At 48.6% G+C, this 15,796-nt stretch overlaps 1 protein-coding gene across 2 annotated transcripts in view; it reads right to left on the bottom strand.

Annotated features, from left to right (window-relative positions):
* CHST11 (carbohydrate sulfotransferase 11) overlaps positions 1–15,796 on the bottom strand; it is a 222,345-nt gene that overhangs the window by 110,882 nt on the left and 95,667 nt on the right. For both annotated transcript variants that reach the window (XM_016223185.2, XM_016223187.2), the window contains exon 2: positions 7,262–7,347. In XM_016223185.2, the coding sequence (XP_016078671.2) occupies positions 7,262–7,347 (86 nt within the window). The remainder of the gene's footprint in view (positions 1–7,261; positions 7,348–15,796) is intronic.

Below are 15,796 nucleotides of genomic sequence, written 5' to 3'. Positions count from 1 at the left end.
TTAGGAAATAACTTCCGAAAATGGCAGATTTTACAGCTGTGTTACCATTTGGAAATTGCCCAGGTCGCTCTGTCGCACGAACGCCCTTCTCTAGTTGAAACACACCATATTATATTCACACAGATTGACACAGAAAGCCCCATGAGGGCACTGGGCTTACTCTGCAGATTTGAATATACTCGGTCAAATTAGGCTTCTGGAATCAGAACAACTGCCTACAAAGACAGCCTGAATGAGCGGGGATCCATCGATGAGATCAATGACATCGCATTAGCATGGCCCAGAGACGGGTCTTATTTAACAGCCATTACTCAGGCACTTAGCTAGGTACTGGGGAGTATGACAAACCCAACCACAGGAGGCCTTTAAAACTAACAGCTGGCCCGGCCGGGCGTGGCTCAGTGGTTAAGCATTGACCTAGGATCCAGGCGATCAGAGTTCGATTCCCAGTCAGGGCACATGCCCGGGTTGCGGGCTGCAGCCGATCAATGACTCTCTCATCATTGATGTTTCTATCTCTCTCCCTCTCTCTGAAATTGATAAAGATATAAAAAAAAACTAACAGCTGTATCTGCCCATTTTCCAGGATGTGGGTTGAGTGCATGCATGAGCACATGTGCGCACATGAGTGCGGGCATACACACACACACACACACACACACACACACACACACACACACAGTGGTACTCATGGCCTTACAAATCAGCACACCAAGCTTACTAACAACAGAGTGTATCAGACAAGAAAACATAAATCAACATTTTTAGGAAGTGCTCACAATGACTAGCTAGTAGCTTCCAGGCAAGAGGAAATCATCTAATTATTATTCAACAAAATTCCAAGTGTGCATTTGCAAAGTGTCTGAGCCTGCAGTACTGGGGCCCAGCCTGGCCCAGACCGCTTCAGACAAGCTCCAGGTTACTGAACTCAGTTCAGCTCATTAATGGCTACTGATTAACACCAACTCTGCACTTGGCAATGTCCTAGGTGATTTTTAGACATGATGTAGAATCTCACAAACCTGCAAGAAACCTGGCGTCTCACTCCTATTTTACAGATAACAAAAGGCCTGGGAGGTTAAGGAATTGCCCCAGGCATACACCTGGGCTGGGATCCCCTAGTTCCTTCAAGCATCCAACCCTTTCCTCTGACCCAAATTGTGCCTGACTCTGAAGTCCCCATCTGCCCTGCCTTGATTGGAAATCTGACTAGGGCACCTTCCCTGGTCCAAGCACAATGGCTACAGTGAAAGAGCCTGCTCACTGTCCTTGGTTTTTGAAATGGTCTTCGCTCGTCTATTGTAGTTTGCAATTAATAATGAAGCATTTTCCCAAATGCTGTGTGTAAGATCAAGTTAATGTAATATTTCATCTTTGCCAGCCAGCTGCCGTTCTGCTAGGCCGACAGTAAGTAATATCTTCGCATAAGGAGCCAGTCCACAACTAAATCAATTAATCCCTCTTCGGCTGGTAGACAGCTGTTGGGTCAAAGCAAGATAATTAGACGGACTCGTCATTTACCAGGTGGTTGGTAATGAAGGGATTAATTGACCAGAGTTGAGGCTGGACAATGTCTGCTCTTTCCTGCCTTCCCCAGGGGATACAACCATTCAGCATCATTCTTACCAAACAACAATTCAAAACGCAGAGAGCTCTTTCTTCCTTCCTCGAGGATCCTTCAGGAGCGCCCATCAGACACTGGCCTGGACCAAGGCTGGGTCTTCCTTCTCGCAGGACCATGAGTGGAGTGGCACAAGTGTCTGTCCATATGCAGGGCTCCTCCCAGTTCTCTGCCTGGGGGCTCCCTTCTTGGGTTTGTCCACAAAATAGTGACGGAGTCTTCAGCGCTCAGGGCACTGACCCATACACCTTCCCAGGGAGCACATGAGGGAACCTGGCACCCTCCTAGTGGACAAGGCTGGTGCACAAAACTGAGCTGGGGGCTTCAGAGGCAGACAGCAGAGTGGTCTGAGCAACCTCAGTGCACATGCTTGGAGCTGCTTTTCATGTAATGAGTTATGGGGTATGTGAGAACCAAAGAATCAAAGATTTTTAGAAGGGGTGGAGCCCTGTCAGACTCTCAGTCTAGTGCTCCGGAACCCTGCTGCCCATTGGAATGACCTGGGGAAACTTTGGAAAATATTGATCCCAGACCAACCAATTAAATCAGAATCTCTGGGTGAGGCCTGGCACTGAGAATTGTTCAAGGCTCCCTGAGGGGTTCTAACATGCAAGTGGGGTTGAGAACCATGATCTAGTCCAAACCCTTCATCTTATAGATGAGTGCACTGCAGGGACCAGGGAATACAGTCTGCCTTAGAGAAGCCCCACAGTCAACAGAGGCTGAGTCAGAAGCAGGAGCTGGTTCATAAGTTGCACAGCATCTCCTGTGGGCTCCTCAGGACCTCCGACCCTGACAGTGGATAAAAACTAAACCTTCCGGAACAGTGGGCAAGTGTGGTACCAACCTCCTTTCCTGCCTGGTCTCCAACCAGCTCCCAACTCCAGCCACAAACTCCTCGCCATTGTCTGAAGGAGTCATGGACTGCCCTCCTATGGTCCTTGCTCCTGCTGTTCCTTCCCTCTGTGATGCTGTTCCCTCTTCCCTGTCAGGTGAAGTCTGATGCGTCTTCAAAGGCCCGGCTCAAATGCCACCTCATCTATGAAGCCTCCCACTGTGCCCTGCACCTCGAAGGATTAACTATGACTGTCCCATAACTTTGCTAAAAGCCTCTCACACAGCACTTATCACACCCTATTACCTAAGTGCCTCTCTTCCCCAGGTGTTTTTCCTGTTTATCCTACAAATGCCTGTAGGAGCAAGCATTGCTGAGAAAACTATTGAGGTTGGGATTAGGAGAGTTCCCTGCCCCTCCTTAGATGATTCAAGCTTTTATCAATTTAAAACATGCAATGGACTCAATGACCTTGGCTTCCAAATTTCACCAAGGTGTGTGCTGTCCCATAGCAGAGTTCTTGGGGGTGACTCCTGCTTAGCGTGGCTCCAGCCACCAGACAAAGGCCTCTCCAAATATCAGGTTCATTAAGCAAAACACCAATCTGCCACTGTTTGATGAACAACTGCTGTTCCCATCCCATGAGCCTTGGCCCTGGCTTTGGGAATTTTGCAACTATCCTGAGTACATCCCAGGTCTTAGCTTAGTCACTGGGGGAAAAGAGCCTCAAGGAAACATTTTTTTTTCCACTCAGGAAAGAAAAAGTGATCAGCTCTCACCTTCCTACAACCCCTGCCAGGTCAGATAGACCCAGCCTTACCATTTAGGAGATGTGTGATCCTAGCAACTAACTCAGCCCTTCTGAGCCTCAGTTAACTTATCTGAAAAATGGGGTTATCGGATACCTTCCTCTTAGGGTTGTTTTGAAAATTCTATGAGATATGAGTGGAAAAATGCCTAGACTAGTCACTGAGATGTGTTATACATTCAATAAATAGTACCTTTCTCCCTCCCTTTTTTCTTTCGTCCCTACCTTCCTTCTCTCTCTCTTCAGCCTTCCTCCTGGGGCCTACCTTATGGAGAAGTAAATTTACTTCAACATATTGAAGAATGGAGCAATAAGGGCCCAATTTTATCATTTTGTAATAAAATATTGACTGGTCCTCAGAGACCCCCAGGAACCTTGTGCAAGCCTCCTGGCTCAGTGCTTGTGAATTCCTGGTGAGCCCGGGGCTGTGCATCTGTCTTCTGGGAACATGGTAATCACAGAGCAAGTATAAATGCTAAAGAAAGAAGCAGGCAGGGCAGGGCTGAACCACATGAGTGATGCTGTGAAGATTTCAGGGAACCCACGAGAGGACTGGGAGGTGGGCGAGGCAGAAGGACAAGCTGTCTCGCCCTCGCTGTCATTTAGGGGCAATTATGCCCTATTAATGGCTGACATCGGAGCTCTGCCCTGAGACTGAGCTGAGCCAGGGCGGCCCACAGATGGACTCGGCCCACAAATATGCACTTGGAAACTCCTGAACTTTCAGTGACTTGACGCCAGCTGATCTGATCGGCAATTACGTTTTATTTTGGGGCCAGGGAGGCAGCAGAGAACCAGGAAAATTATAAGACATCAGAGTGCAGTTTTTCTAAGAATATCAACTACAAACTTTTTTAACTGATTGTTGCTTTAATGGTTAGAGGTTTGCAAGGCACTAAAATAAGAAACCTTAGACACTAAAATCAGATTATAGCCAATTTTCCCAAGGGAGGTTTTGAGACTTTGTCCAATGAAAATCTGGGTGTGATTTTTTATTTTTGGAGGGGAGAAGGGGTAATTCCTGCCAAGACAAGTTTGCTGGTGACAGTGAGCACAGCAGAGATAAACAGATTTATAGTTGGTTCTGGGTTTGAATCTTTACTCTGCTTCTTATTAGCTGTGTGACCTTGGGCAAGCTGTATGACCTTCTTGGCCTCAATTCGCCCACGCATAACATGAGGGTGTAATACCTAGCCTGGGACTTATTACAAGCATTTGATGAGATGTTCATAAACATCTGGATAAGCATCTGGCCTACAGCATCAGTACACCGTAACAAGATGGTGCCTTCTTGACATGTCATCTAAAATAAACAGTCCCAGTTTTCACCATCATATATCAAACGCAAATAACCAGTCAGCATCAAAAGGGGACATGGATCTCCAGGAGCAGTTTCATTTCTAGCAATTACAGGGGTTGTCATCTGCGTCTGTGATAACATCAATCCAGGCTTAGCGGCTTCATCAGCTTGGCCGGTAGGAAAACACGAGAAACCACAACCAGGCCTGATCAGGTGCAAGGTTGCAAGTGTCTTGTGGACACAAAACCTAACTAAACTCAGCAGGAATGCTCGCTTCCTTCTCTCCCTTGAATGCCCCAGCCCACGGCAGCCCAAAGGATGACCAAGACAGTTTCTGCAAGAAGAGCCACTGACTGAACATGCGTGGGAATGGAACGTAATTGCAGCTTGTAAAGGAAACCAGCCTAAGAAAAAACATCCCAGGACAACATCCCGAGGAAACGGGGAGATCTTCCTGCAGGGACATTTTCCTGATTACCAGCAAAAAGGGCCAGACAGCTTGCCCACGACATTCCTGATGGAGGGCGGTGATTCACCCACCTCCGCCCTCACAAATGGCTCCCAGAGCTGCCTCTCCAGCCCCAGCTTCGTTCCCAGGTCCTAGGCTACGGCTGCTCAATGAACATCACATCCAGGCAACACTCAAAACACCACCGGAGTATGAGATGACCTACCCAGGAAGGTTCTCTCTCCTGCGATTGGTTTACTCGCTAGTCAACCCACTCATGTCAACCCTGGGGTAACAAGAGGAAGCAGACTCAGAAGGCTAACCACACATGCACTGTTCACCCTTCTGTGCCCAGCTCCTGACACTGAGCTGCACATGGCACATGCTCGTAATAGCAGACGGAGGAGTGAAAGAATGAATGAACCTGGGAATGAACAAACCCCTAAGAAGCACCGAGGAAGGCCCATCTTCTCATGCACCCTGCGAGGCAGGTATTTTGAGCACCATGTTATAAATGAAGGAAAGCAGCCTCAGACGGGTTCAGTATCTTGCCCACATGCACATAGCTAACAAGTGAGGAAACCATTCTTTGAGCCTGGTCTGACTCTAAAGTCAAGACTTGCAGCATGGAATCCATCCTCATGACCCTGACACTGATGAACCATATTTACACAGCCTCTGACACGTCCCAGTTATTTCAGCCTCTCAACATTCGGACAGTCGGGGAAACTGACCATTAAGAGGACACAATGCATTCAAGGTTGCGCCACCAGTTGGCGGCGAGGTAGGAATTTGAACCTGGACTTTAATTTTCAGTCACTGGCATTTGGGGGTACCTGCTATAGGCCACCTGCGTTAGGGCTGGGGGCACACCAGTGAACAGCACAGGCACAGCCGTGGGCTTCCTCTCCAGAGGGGCACCTGCTTCAGTAACAGAATCTTCCCGTGACACCAAATGTTGCCCATAAACTTTCCTCGGGCTACAGCAGCGCTTTGGCGGTTTTGTTTTGAAGGGAAAATGATCTAAGATGGGAACGGTTTGCATCTCAGTTGCATGTGTTGTTTTCATCGTGGTCGACCAGAAATCCTATCCTTTATCGAAGCTGGTTCTGCCTCTTCCTAAGGACAGAGTGTGAATGGACCGGAAGACTTGCCTGTTATAATCGAATTATTTGGGCACCAAACAAAACCCAAATATCAAGTTCCCTGCTGAGTGAACAGAGAGCCCAGGAAAGGAAGCCACAGAGTTTGCAGATGCCTAGACAATCTGGCCCAGTCACACAAGAGCTCCGAAGTGGAGGGAGGGCTGATGGAGGAGTGCATTAACCTGGTTAGACCACCTCTGACGACCAAACTCGGGAGCCCGTTGTTCCAGGAGGAACTGCAGGCGAGAGACAGGGAAGGGATGTGGGATTGGAAGTCCAGCACCTTTGAGGTCCAAGCAATATTGTCTTCCACCAAGCAACTTGATTCACAAATACTAAGTTAAGAATTTGATATAAAGTTCAGAGACTATCACCAAAGTATTGAATTTTTCCCCCCTTTTTTAACAGCAATCAAAAGTCAGCAGATGGGCCTCTAATTGTTCACTCACCAGTTCTCGGGGTCAAGTTCTAATTAACGTTCCCACAAAAGGACCAGCCTTGGAGTCTCCACTTCGAGACTCACACACACCATGGCGACCAGGACTCCTCCCTTTGCTCCCAGGTTTCCACGGAGCACACTTTTCCTCCGTTGGAGCTTCTTTTGCTCAGAGGAACTCTTTTCATAATCAAGTCCAATTTATACCATGACAGTCACCTAGCAAAAGTGTGTCCACACACAAGGGTTTCTCACCAAAATGGCACAATGAGGTGGAACTCCGGGCGCATTATTGGGCTTTGATATTGGAGATCACCCATATGTGAGCCTCCTTTGGGGTGCCAAAGGGGAGACTGCACAGTCTGCCAGCTCTGTGTTTTCAGAGCCCCACTGCTGGCACCCGTGTGGGTCTCAGGGGCTCAACACCTGGGGAGGCCTGAAAGCTCGCTCCAGCACTAGCCCCAGGCAGTTCTCTAATTCCAACCACCCCTCTAGAATTTCAGAGCCATTACACAGAGAAAGGGTGACCTAGAAAGCAACCCCTGAAGGTAAAATGCCAGGCAGTGCAAGAAAGTTTCAAATCCCCAATGAACTGCATTTTGAAGTTTTTCATTCCCCACCCCCCCAAATCAATGCATGGAGACAACAAGGAAGCCTCCAGGGCTTACCTGGGTGGGGTTGTAGAGCTCCTGCAGGGGGCTTCGAGACCCCTTCCGGCAACAGATGTCCACTCCGAAGGGGTTCCTCCGCATGACTGAGGAAAGAAAGTGAAGGCTCATCAGAAATAAGCAACAAACGTTTGTTGTTTGACAAAGAAAAAAGCACAGGGGAGAAAAGAAGAAACAGGTGGGGAAGGAAGACAGAAAATGGGCTTCTAGCAAAGCTGGGCCTTTATCTAACGGCACAGGGGCCATTCTGCCTTCCCCAACATTCCGTCATCTCCACATCCCAAAGGGCAGAAATAATGCTAAAAATTCTTCCCAGCAAATTTTAAGAAAACAAGACAAGGCCTCGAAAACATTAAAATCACGCTCCTCACAAAAGACACCGTAAAGGCCGTTTCCAAGACAGTGAGATGTACCAACACCAGACTTGGCGATATTTCCAAAATTCCACAGCCTTCTCCCTCAACAGTCGGCTAGGACCTCTTGTTCCTGGTCCCCAAAGCCTCTGGCCTGCAGCCCCCAACATACACCCCAGCAGGCTCCTCCCACTGGATAAGTCAGGGGCCCGGCCTCCCCAAAGCCTCTCCTAAATTAGGTTCTTTTTAATGAATATATCGGCTCCAGGCAGAAAGGAACAGGGCTATGGTTCTAGACAGGCAGAGGTGGCGCATACAATGAACAAAAGAGGGAAATTAAGTGAACTCCTCAAAATCCCAACAATGCTGAGGGCACCTGAAGGGAGAGAGGAAGGGATGAGTTAATGAATCAACGAGAGCTTTCTCTTCACACAGGAGGCAGTTTTCGCGTGCACTGACACGGGAGGAGCATGAGGGAACGAGGAAAGCAGGTCCTTTCACAGCCGGAACATCTCACCCCTACAGAGTGGCAGCAGGGTGGACGGCAGGGCATTCTCTGGGCTTGGATCCTGGCTCTACCACTTACCAGCTGTGTGACCTTAGGCAAGATACCTAACCTTTCTGTGCCTCTGTTTCTTCACCTGTAAATTGGGAACAGTGAAGCTGGAAAAGCTGGCGTGCGTTGCTGCCTGTCACTACCAGAACCAGTAAGTAGAGACAAGGATTGAATCTTTATGGGCGCTTCATTCAGATGCCTGGTGATCTGAGAAGACGGTGGGTTATATGCACTAAAAGACCGTCTTACATCTCATCTCAAGCTGGCCCTTTTTATAAGGAGAGGAAAAGTGTAGGTAAGGGGTTTGGAATTCAGAGGAAAAGGTTAACCAGATAAAATCTGCAGCCTGGCAATTTTCCTAGCATCCCCTCATCTGCCGACCGGTGATTCTCTGCCTGCATCCTGGACGGCAGACACTCTGTCCCTGGAGCACAAAGGCTCAGATGCCGTCCTGGACGCTTGCAGTCCTCCTGGGGCACAAAGGTTGAATTGCTTGCGGGTCTCCTGAAGTCAGGGCAGGTCCAGTCATACATTCCAGTCCCTGGAACAATAGCTTTCTGCATGCACTAATTACCAAGCCTATTAACTATATATCTAAAGCTAAAAATTTTTAACTTCTTGAGTCCCCATCAAAAGGACGTGGCTCCCTGGGTTGGTTGTGAGGATTAAATGAGTTACTACTACATACCGAATGCTTAAAGCGGGGGGGGGGGGGGGGGGGGGGGGCGGCAAAAAAGTGTTTGTGAGAAATTTCTGAAGCTACTGGAGACCATAAACTAGATTTGCACAGAATCTGTGACAAAAATCACTCCCCCACCCTCGGGAGGGGAGGTAGGAACTTCTCTACTCTTGAGCCATCAAGTGAGCTGATGAAACGTTACCAGACCTCAAGCCGGGCTAGGGATTCTCTGCCAGGAAAGCCACACAGACCAATGTGAGGTCCGAAAGGTGAGGAAAGCCATCTCCCCAAGTCGCCAATTACTTCTGGAAGGTGAACCCTTCCTTCTATGCAATTCTCCTTGGACTTGTCACTTTGAGCCACATGGAAACCCTGAGGGTAAGTCATCAACTCCAGGACACTCCAAGCTGCGTCTTCTCTCTCCTCCTTTACTTCCTAGAGCCAGGTTGGCAAGCTTTCTCTACAAAGGGCCAGACGGTGTTTTGGCTTTATGCCATATGGTCTCTGTCGCCACGTCTCAACTCGGCCACACAAACAATCCAGGAATGAATGGGTGTGGCTGTGAGCCAACACTTCGTTGATGGACAATGAAGTCTGAATTCCGTCTAATTTTCACGTGTCAGGAAATATGGTTTTTCTTGTGATTTTTCTTTTTTTTAACCATTTCACAAAAACAGGTGATGGGTAGGGTGTGGCCCCCAGGCTGCAGTTTGCTGGCCCCTGCCCTAGAGAACAGCCCCAAGTATTCCTGGGGTCAGAGGTGTGAGCCCAACACACCACCGTGGCCTGCAGCCCTCTCTGGGCAGGAGGCGATCTACGGGCAATTGTCCACACATAAAAGCCATTAGAATTTGATTAGGCTGATCGGGAAACACTGGCCCTTTGTTCCTCCACGGTTGCCTCGAGAAGAGGGGGGGAAAAAATCCATGTTGTGTTTTTCTTTAATTTATGACTTCATTTTTCATTTCCACCAAAAACGAGGTAAACTGTTAAAGGCACGCAAGTTGCCCTTGGTGCACAATGATATAGCAACACTTTGGAGGAGAAAAAACAGCCATAAAGCTTGTAAAATTATGCCCACGCCATGCAAGATTAAACTCTCCCCATGGCGGCAGACAGGCTCCCCGAGACCTGTGGCTGCGGGACCGCCACGGAGAGAACCCCAGCGTGCAATCCATTAAAAGTCAGCTTTTATGGGGGGCAGTATTATTTAATTGGTTTATTTTTCTAATACAGGGCCTTTAAAATGCTTTGACCGTGTGGGGCCTGCAACACGGGTCCTTTCCCAAGGCCGTCTGCCCTTGGCGGCTCCTGCAGGCCTGCCTGTGACTTCACCGGGCGCCGTGTGAACCAGCTTCGGTACCCCAGGCCACAAAAGCCAAAGGGGCCCTGTGTGCTTTTTATGAGAATGATAACAATCCCACCATTTATGGAGCGCTCACTGTGTGCCAGGCACTCGATGAAGCGTGACCCTTCACACAGTGAAGGAAGTACCTGCATTCACAGATCACCTCTCTGAGCCCCCCCTTAACTTCAGGAACTTGACCAAGGTCAAGGCCACATGGGTGGAAAGTTGCCAAGCTGAGGCTCCAACCTGACTACTGGATTCTTCATATCCAATGACAGCAATGAGGACCTACTGTGGGCCTGGCAGACAAAGGAAGGGCTGCCAATTACGTACTGAAGTGTGAGTCTATTGATCCTGTGTGTGTCTTAGGAAAAGTGGTGTCAGAAGGGGTTGAGCAACCAATACACACAGACGGTGGCATTTAACGTTTAGAGAGCACTCAGGGTGCACCAAGCAGTTCACATATTTAGTGGACACAACAGTCCCATGGGGTGGGTACCACTACTGTCCCCACTTCACAAATGGGAATACTGAGGCACTTAGGTAACATGTCTAGGTCCCAAGGCTAGTAAGAGGTGAAGGCAGGGTTCTAACACAGGCAGCCCATGCTCTCAGGTGCCACGCTGGACCAATGCCAAGTGCCCAGTCCACCACACATCTCAATAGTTTCCTCCTGGCCCAAGACCTAGTTTGCTGGCCACTTCCAGGACAGGTAATTTAAAATGTAATACAGTGTTAAAGGATTCATCAAAATGATGTGATGTGGCCAGCTGGTGTGGCACAGTGGTTGAGCATCAACCCCCTTAACCTGGAGGTCATGGTTTGATTCCTGGTCAGGGGACATGCCCGGGTTGCAGGCTCGATCCCTAGCAGGGGGCATGCAGGAGGCAGCCAATCAATATTCTCTCTCATTGTTTCTATCTCTCTCTCCTCCCTTCCTCTCTCTGAAATCAATAAAAACATATATTTTTTTAAGTGGACGCTTCATGCCCAGTGAACTGAGAGCAGGTGACGGAAACTCAGCTTGGGATACAGGAGTGGAGTCCATTCATTCTCTGGGTGACTCCCTGACAGTACTGCTGGGGCAGAAAAGAGCCGCTGCTGGATTGCTCGGTCAGGTCTAAAGACACAAAACTAAGATGCTGTGGGACCCTGGTGGGAACTTGCCTTTGATGCATTTCATAAAACCAAAGACATGTGGTATTCCGGAGGCTGGAACTCGGGTCTTATAAAATACAGCAAGAGTTAACAATAATCATCATGAGAACTACACATTTACTGAGAATTTACCATGTGCCTGAGATGCCCGACACAATGCTAAGCCTTTTTTTCAAATGGCTTCATTTAATTCTCATAAAAATCCTGTGTTAGAAATAATGAATAATAATATCTTTTACCTCCATTTTATTTATTTATTCTGTTGATGCTTAACTTTTCATTTCCCCTCTGCCCTCCCACCTCACCCCTGGTGATGGCTGTACCCATCTGAGCACAGTTGAGAAAAGAGAAGTCCAGAGGAGTTCTTGCCCAAAATCCCACAGCCAGCAAATGGCAGTGCAAGCAGCAAATTCAAATCTAGGCCTATCTGTTCTAGAACCAAGGGCCTTAAAAGATGCTTTTACACTTAATGCTCCCACCACAAAAACCATTGTTCTCATTTCCTCAGCATTCAAAATGAAGCCTTCTGTACTGAGTAACCCAGGACCAAATGGGTCCCCTCCCCTTTCACTGGCAAAACAGCTCTGACACCCAGCTGACGTCAGACCTTTCCAACTCCCAATTTGCGAACAGCCTGGGCACAATTCCTCCTCTTCCCCACACTCTGAAAGCCCGGAGCAGCGGTGTAATTACAGAGATGTTTTCTCCAAATGCCCAGATTCATGTGCCCAGCACAGTCCAGCCCGTCTGTCAAAAGGGCATTGGGATGGGGAAGTGTCTGAGTCAACCTCATCGGGTTAGAAGAAGGGTGAGTGATACCCAGCTTCCTCCGACGGAGCCACTACTATAAGGGCAGGCCATTCTGCTTTGTCCCTGAAAGGCACTATGTCACAGCTCTCTCCCGCCTCTGGTTGGCCTAGGACTGAGGACATTCCCAGGACTAGGGACTTCCGGTGCTGAAACCAGGAAAGTCCCAGGCAAATTGGGTCACCTGGCAGTGCCCTTTGGAATGAGAAGATTGGGAAGCTGAAGTTACCAGAACTGGATCCAAATCCTGGTTTCACTACTAACTCATCTTGGGACATTGGAACAATGTCTTAATCGTTGAAACTCAACTATAAAATGCCTATATCCTAGGGTGGTTACGGGAATTAAATGAAAATGTAAAACAGCCTGATACATGGCACCCAAAACCGTCTGTGTGGAATGTCACAGGCCTGGATCCTGCCCCCAGCTCTGCCACCAAACCAAGAGCCTCACCTTGAACAAGGTCTCCTGGGTAAAGAGGTAAAATCTGGTGATCTCTAAGCCCCTTCCAACTGGAAATCCCTAGTTTGTAAACACAGAGCAGTGGATGTCTCCGGGAGAAGTGCTCCAGGGGCGGGGCAGTCAAATGTGAGGGACAGGGGTAGAGGGCAATGGGCAGAGGACCAGGTGGCAGTTAAGCAGTAACGGGGGAAGGAGGGAGAGAAGAGTGTCGGGCCAGGAGAGGTTGTGAAAGGAAAGGCAAACCTTGGCTGTGAAATGGATGTCCTAGCCAGTGCTTCCCAGTTTACAACCCAAGACCAAAGGCCAAGGGCCGGCATCCCAGCTGGAATGACAAGGTTTTTCATATGGAAAAATGCCACCTAATAATAACAATAATAATAATAAATATAGGGACTCCCCTCTTCCCAAAAACCTTCTAGAAAACAGAGCAGGTAGTCTTTAGCTCTGGGGGAGCATGGGCCACAGGAACCACTCTGGGACCAAAACCCTCTTGTCTCAGTCACCCCAGGGCTCCAGCCTGAAATTCCACTGGAGGGACCAGGGTAGAAGGTCTAAGAGTGGGAAGAACCCCATCCTCTCCCTGATGTACATATGAACCTCTTCCTCAGGGATTACTTTTTTTTTTAAGTCCTCACCCGAGGGTATGGTTATTGATTTTAAAGAGAGGGAAAGGGAGGGAGGGAGGGAGGGAGGGAGGGAGGGAGGGAGGGAGGGAGGGAGGGAGGGAGGGAAGAGACGGATTGGTTGCCTCCCAAACCCGCCCTGACTGGGGATGCTTCGCAGCCTTGGGGTGTACCAGGGACCCAACCAGCTGGCCCCGGGCCTGAGTATCCCGGATCACTCTCAGCTTTGAGCTCCACCTCCCGCTTTGGGCCACCTCTGTCCTTTTCAAATGCAAAGGAAGGGGCTCTCTTTGAGTCATTATGGCTGAAGCCTGAATCCCCAGTTCTAGCTCAGTCTCTGGAAGGAAGAGTCAGAACTGGAGGAAAGAGGAGAGGGAGGGAGGGGGTCCTGAGCCCCACGGGTTCCTCAGGCCACCCCTGGGCACAGAGCCGCTGGGCCCTAGGTAGCTCTCGTAAAGCTGAGAGGTGAAGAGCAGTAAATAAGTCCCATAAACACTACGGCACGTTGCGAACATTTTTTTAAATACTCAGGAATCTGCGCCTCCGGGAGATTTACTTTTATCCCAAGAAGTCAGAGGCGCTTTGAAGCCAGTGCGCGTGGCATAGTCTCGCATCTGGATAGGCCAGGGCCTTAGCTTTCCCCGTTCGCTCCTGCCCAGCAAAGAATAAAGAACTGAAACTCAGCAAAGAATAAAGAACTGAAACTAGTGCGAGGGCCTGAAGTCCTTAGCCGGCCGCTGACCACTGCCACTCATTTTCAGAGGAGAAAGTGTGTCCCAGTCACCAGAGAACAGGTTTATCAGCGCTCAGCCGCCCCAGACAAAAGCATTTCTTTCCAAAGGGATGCGCATGATTAACCTGCAAACAACAGCAAAACAGGAAACTTTAGTTGTTGCTATCTTGGAAGAGGTTTGCTAAAAGAGTTTCTTTAAGCCCTTCACTTTTCTGGGGAATAAAACTGAGCTAAGTGCTCTGGCTACTGGACATTTGGCGTTTTGGTTTTTTTCTGGAGTAGATGTGAGAAATGTCAGATTTGAATTAGAAATCAACACAAAATACAAGCCCTTTAGCACACCAAAAACAAAACTGGGCCCAGTGAAGACAAAGAATGGCCGAAGGTCCCACAGTGGGGCTGGGAGAGCAGGACCAGCATCTCTCAGGCTGGCTCATCCCTCCAACTCTCCCTGGCAGCCAGGCCCCCAAGCCTGTCTTGTTGACCCCTCTCCACCTGCCTCTGCCTAACTAAGTGCTTAGCGCATAGTAGGTACTCAGCACATTTGTGTCAAATGAATGAAAATAAAACAACCGGTCAAATGACCCGAGGGGTTAACTAATGAGTTTTTTCTGCTGAAGGGTATCAGGTCAAACCACTTATTCACAGCAAAAGAACAAAGAAGTTGGCATGTTCTTTCCTAACAGACTTCCTCAAAACTATTCCAGGGTCTTCTTAGTCAAAGGAGTTAAAACAAAAACATAAAGCAAAATAAATATGATACATTCTTATGAAACTATGAGGTGCCTTAAGTGAGTTCTATAAGCACTCGAACATTAGTCTTTATTAATGTCTCTTCCCTGTTCCTCACAACCACGCTGGAATTAGGTGGTATCCAGCCCATTTTAAAAGGGAACTGAGGCTCAGAGAGGCTGAAGAATTTACCTAGTGACACAGCTTGTGATGGCAGAGCTGGGATCTAAACCATGCACACTTTCCCCCGCTTCTCTGAAATGAGCCATGTTATAGCTTAGGGATGTTCAGACCTGGAAGAGGCCAAGCAAAAAGGCAGTTCTGAAAGGTGACCCAGTGTTCTCCAACTAACAAGGGCCTCTGGGCACTTTACAGACATCCAGCACACTTGTGTTACAGGTGACCTTTCGGGAGCCCCAAAGCACTGAGGTAGGAGCCAGGTTTAGCCTAAGCTTTCATTAGTGCTATTATTAAACTTCAATTTTCCTTCCTGCTCACAGTCCCCTGAACAGGGACAGCCCAGGGCCATTCAAAACCATTTCCAGATCATTTCTCCTTATTAGAGCCCCTAGAAGCAACTACTAAAGAATACTGAGGGATTTGGGGGTTTGTTTCTTGGGAATAAGCTGAACCTTACTATATCTAAGTCCCATGTTAGTCTCTCCCGTAAGCTCCTCAAACAAAGCTCCTGATGCCCAGGCTGGGAGGCGGCTGCAGAACTAAAGCAAATTAAACTTTTGGCAGATGAAGGTCAAGGGTATAACTCTGAGAATTAGATGAATGCACAGGGTATATAACTTGGGAAGAGAAAAGACATGGCTTCATCTGAAACGGAGGCGATTTACTGCCACAGAAACCTGCCATGGGGGGACTCTTAATAGTCAGCTGTGAAGATGTACTGCCTACATTACAACATGTACCTGCTGGGGAGAACACCAGGCCACCAAATACGCTCACCAAAACCCTCTGCAGTCAACCCACTTCCCCTTTTGGATGCTTCTGGCCCATCTGCAAAAACGTGCCCAGAGCAGAGGGTCGTGCACAGGGTCCCTGTCCAAGTGCAAACCGGCTGTCAATCAGACAG

Source organism: Miniopterus natalensis, chromosome 2, assembly GCF_054644295.1.
Source record: "Miniopterus natalensis isolate mMinNat1 chromosome 2, mMinNat1.hap1, whole genome shotgun sequence".
In the NCBI taxonomy this organism is placed as follows: Eukaryota; Metazoa; Chordata; class Mammalia; order Chiroptera; family Miniopteridae; genus Miniopterus; species Miniopterus natalensis.
Note: the sequence above shows the minus strand (reverse complement) of the source record. Positions and strands in the feature narration are given on the sequence as shown.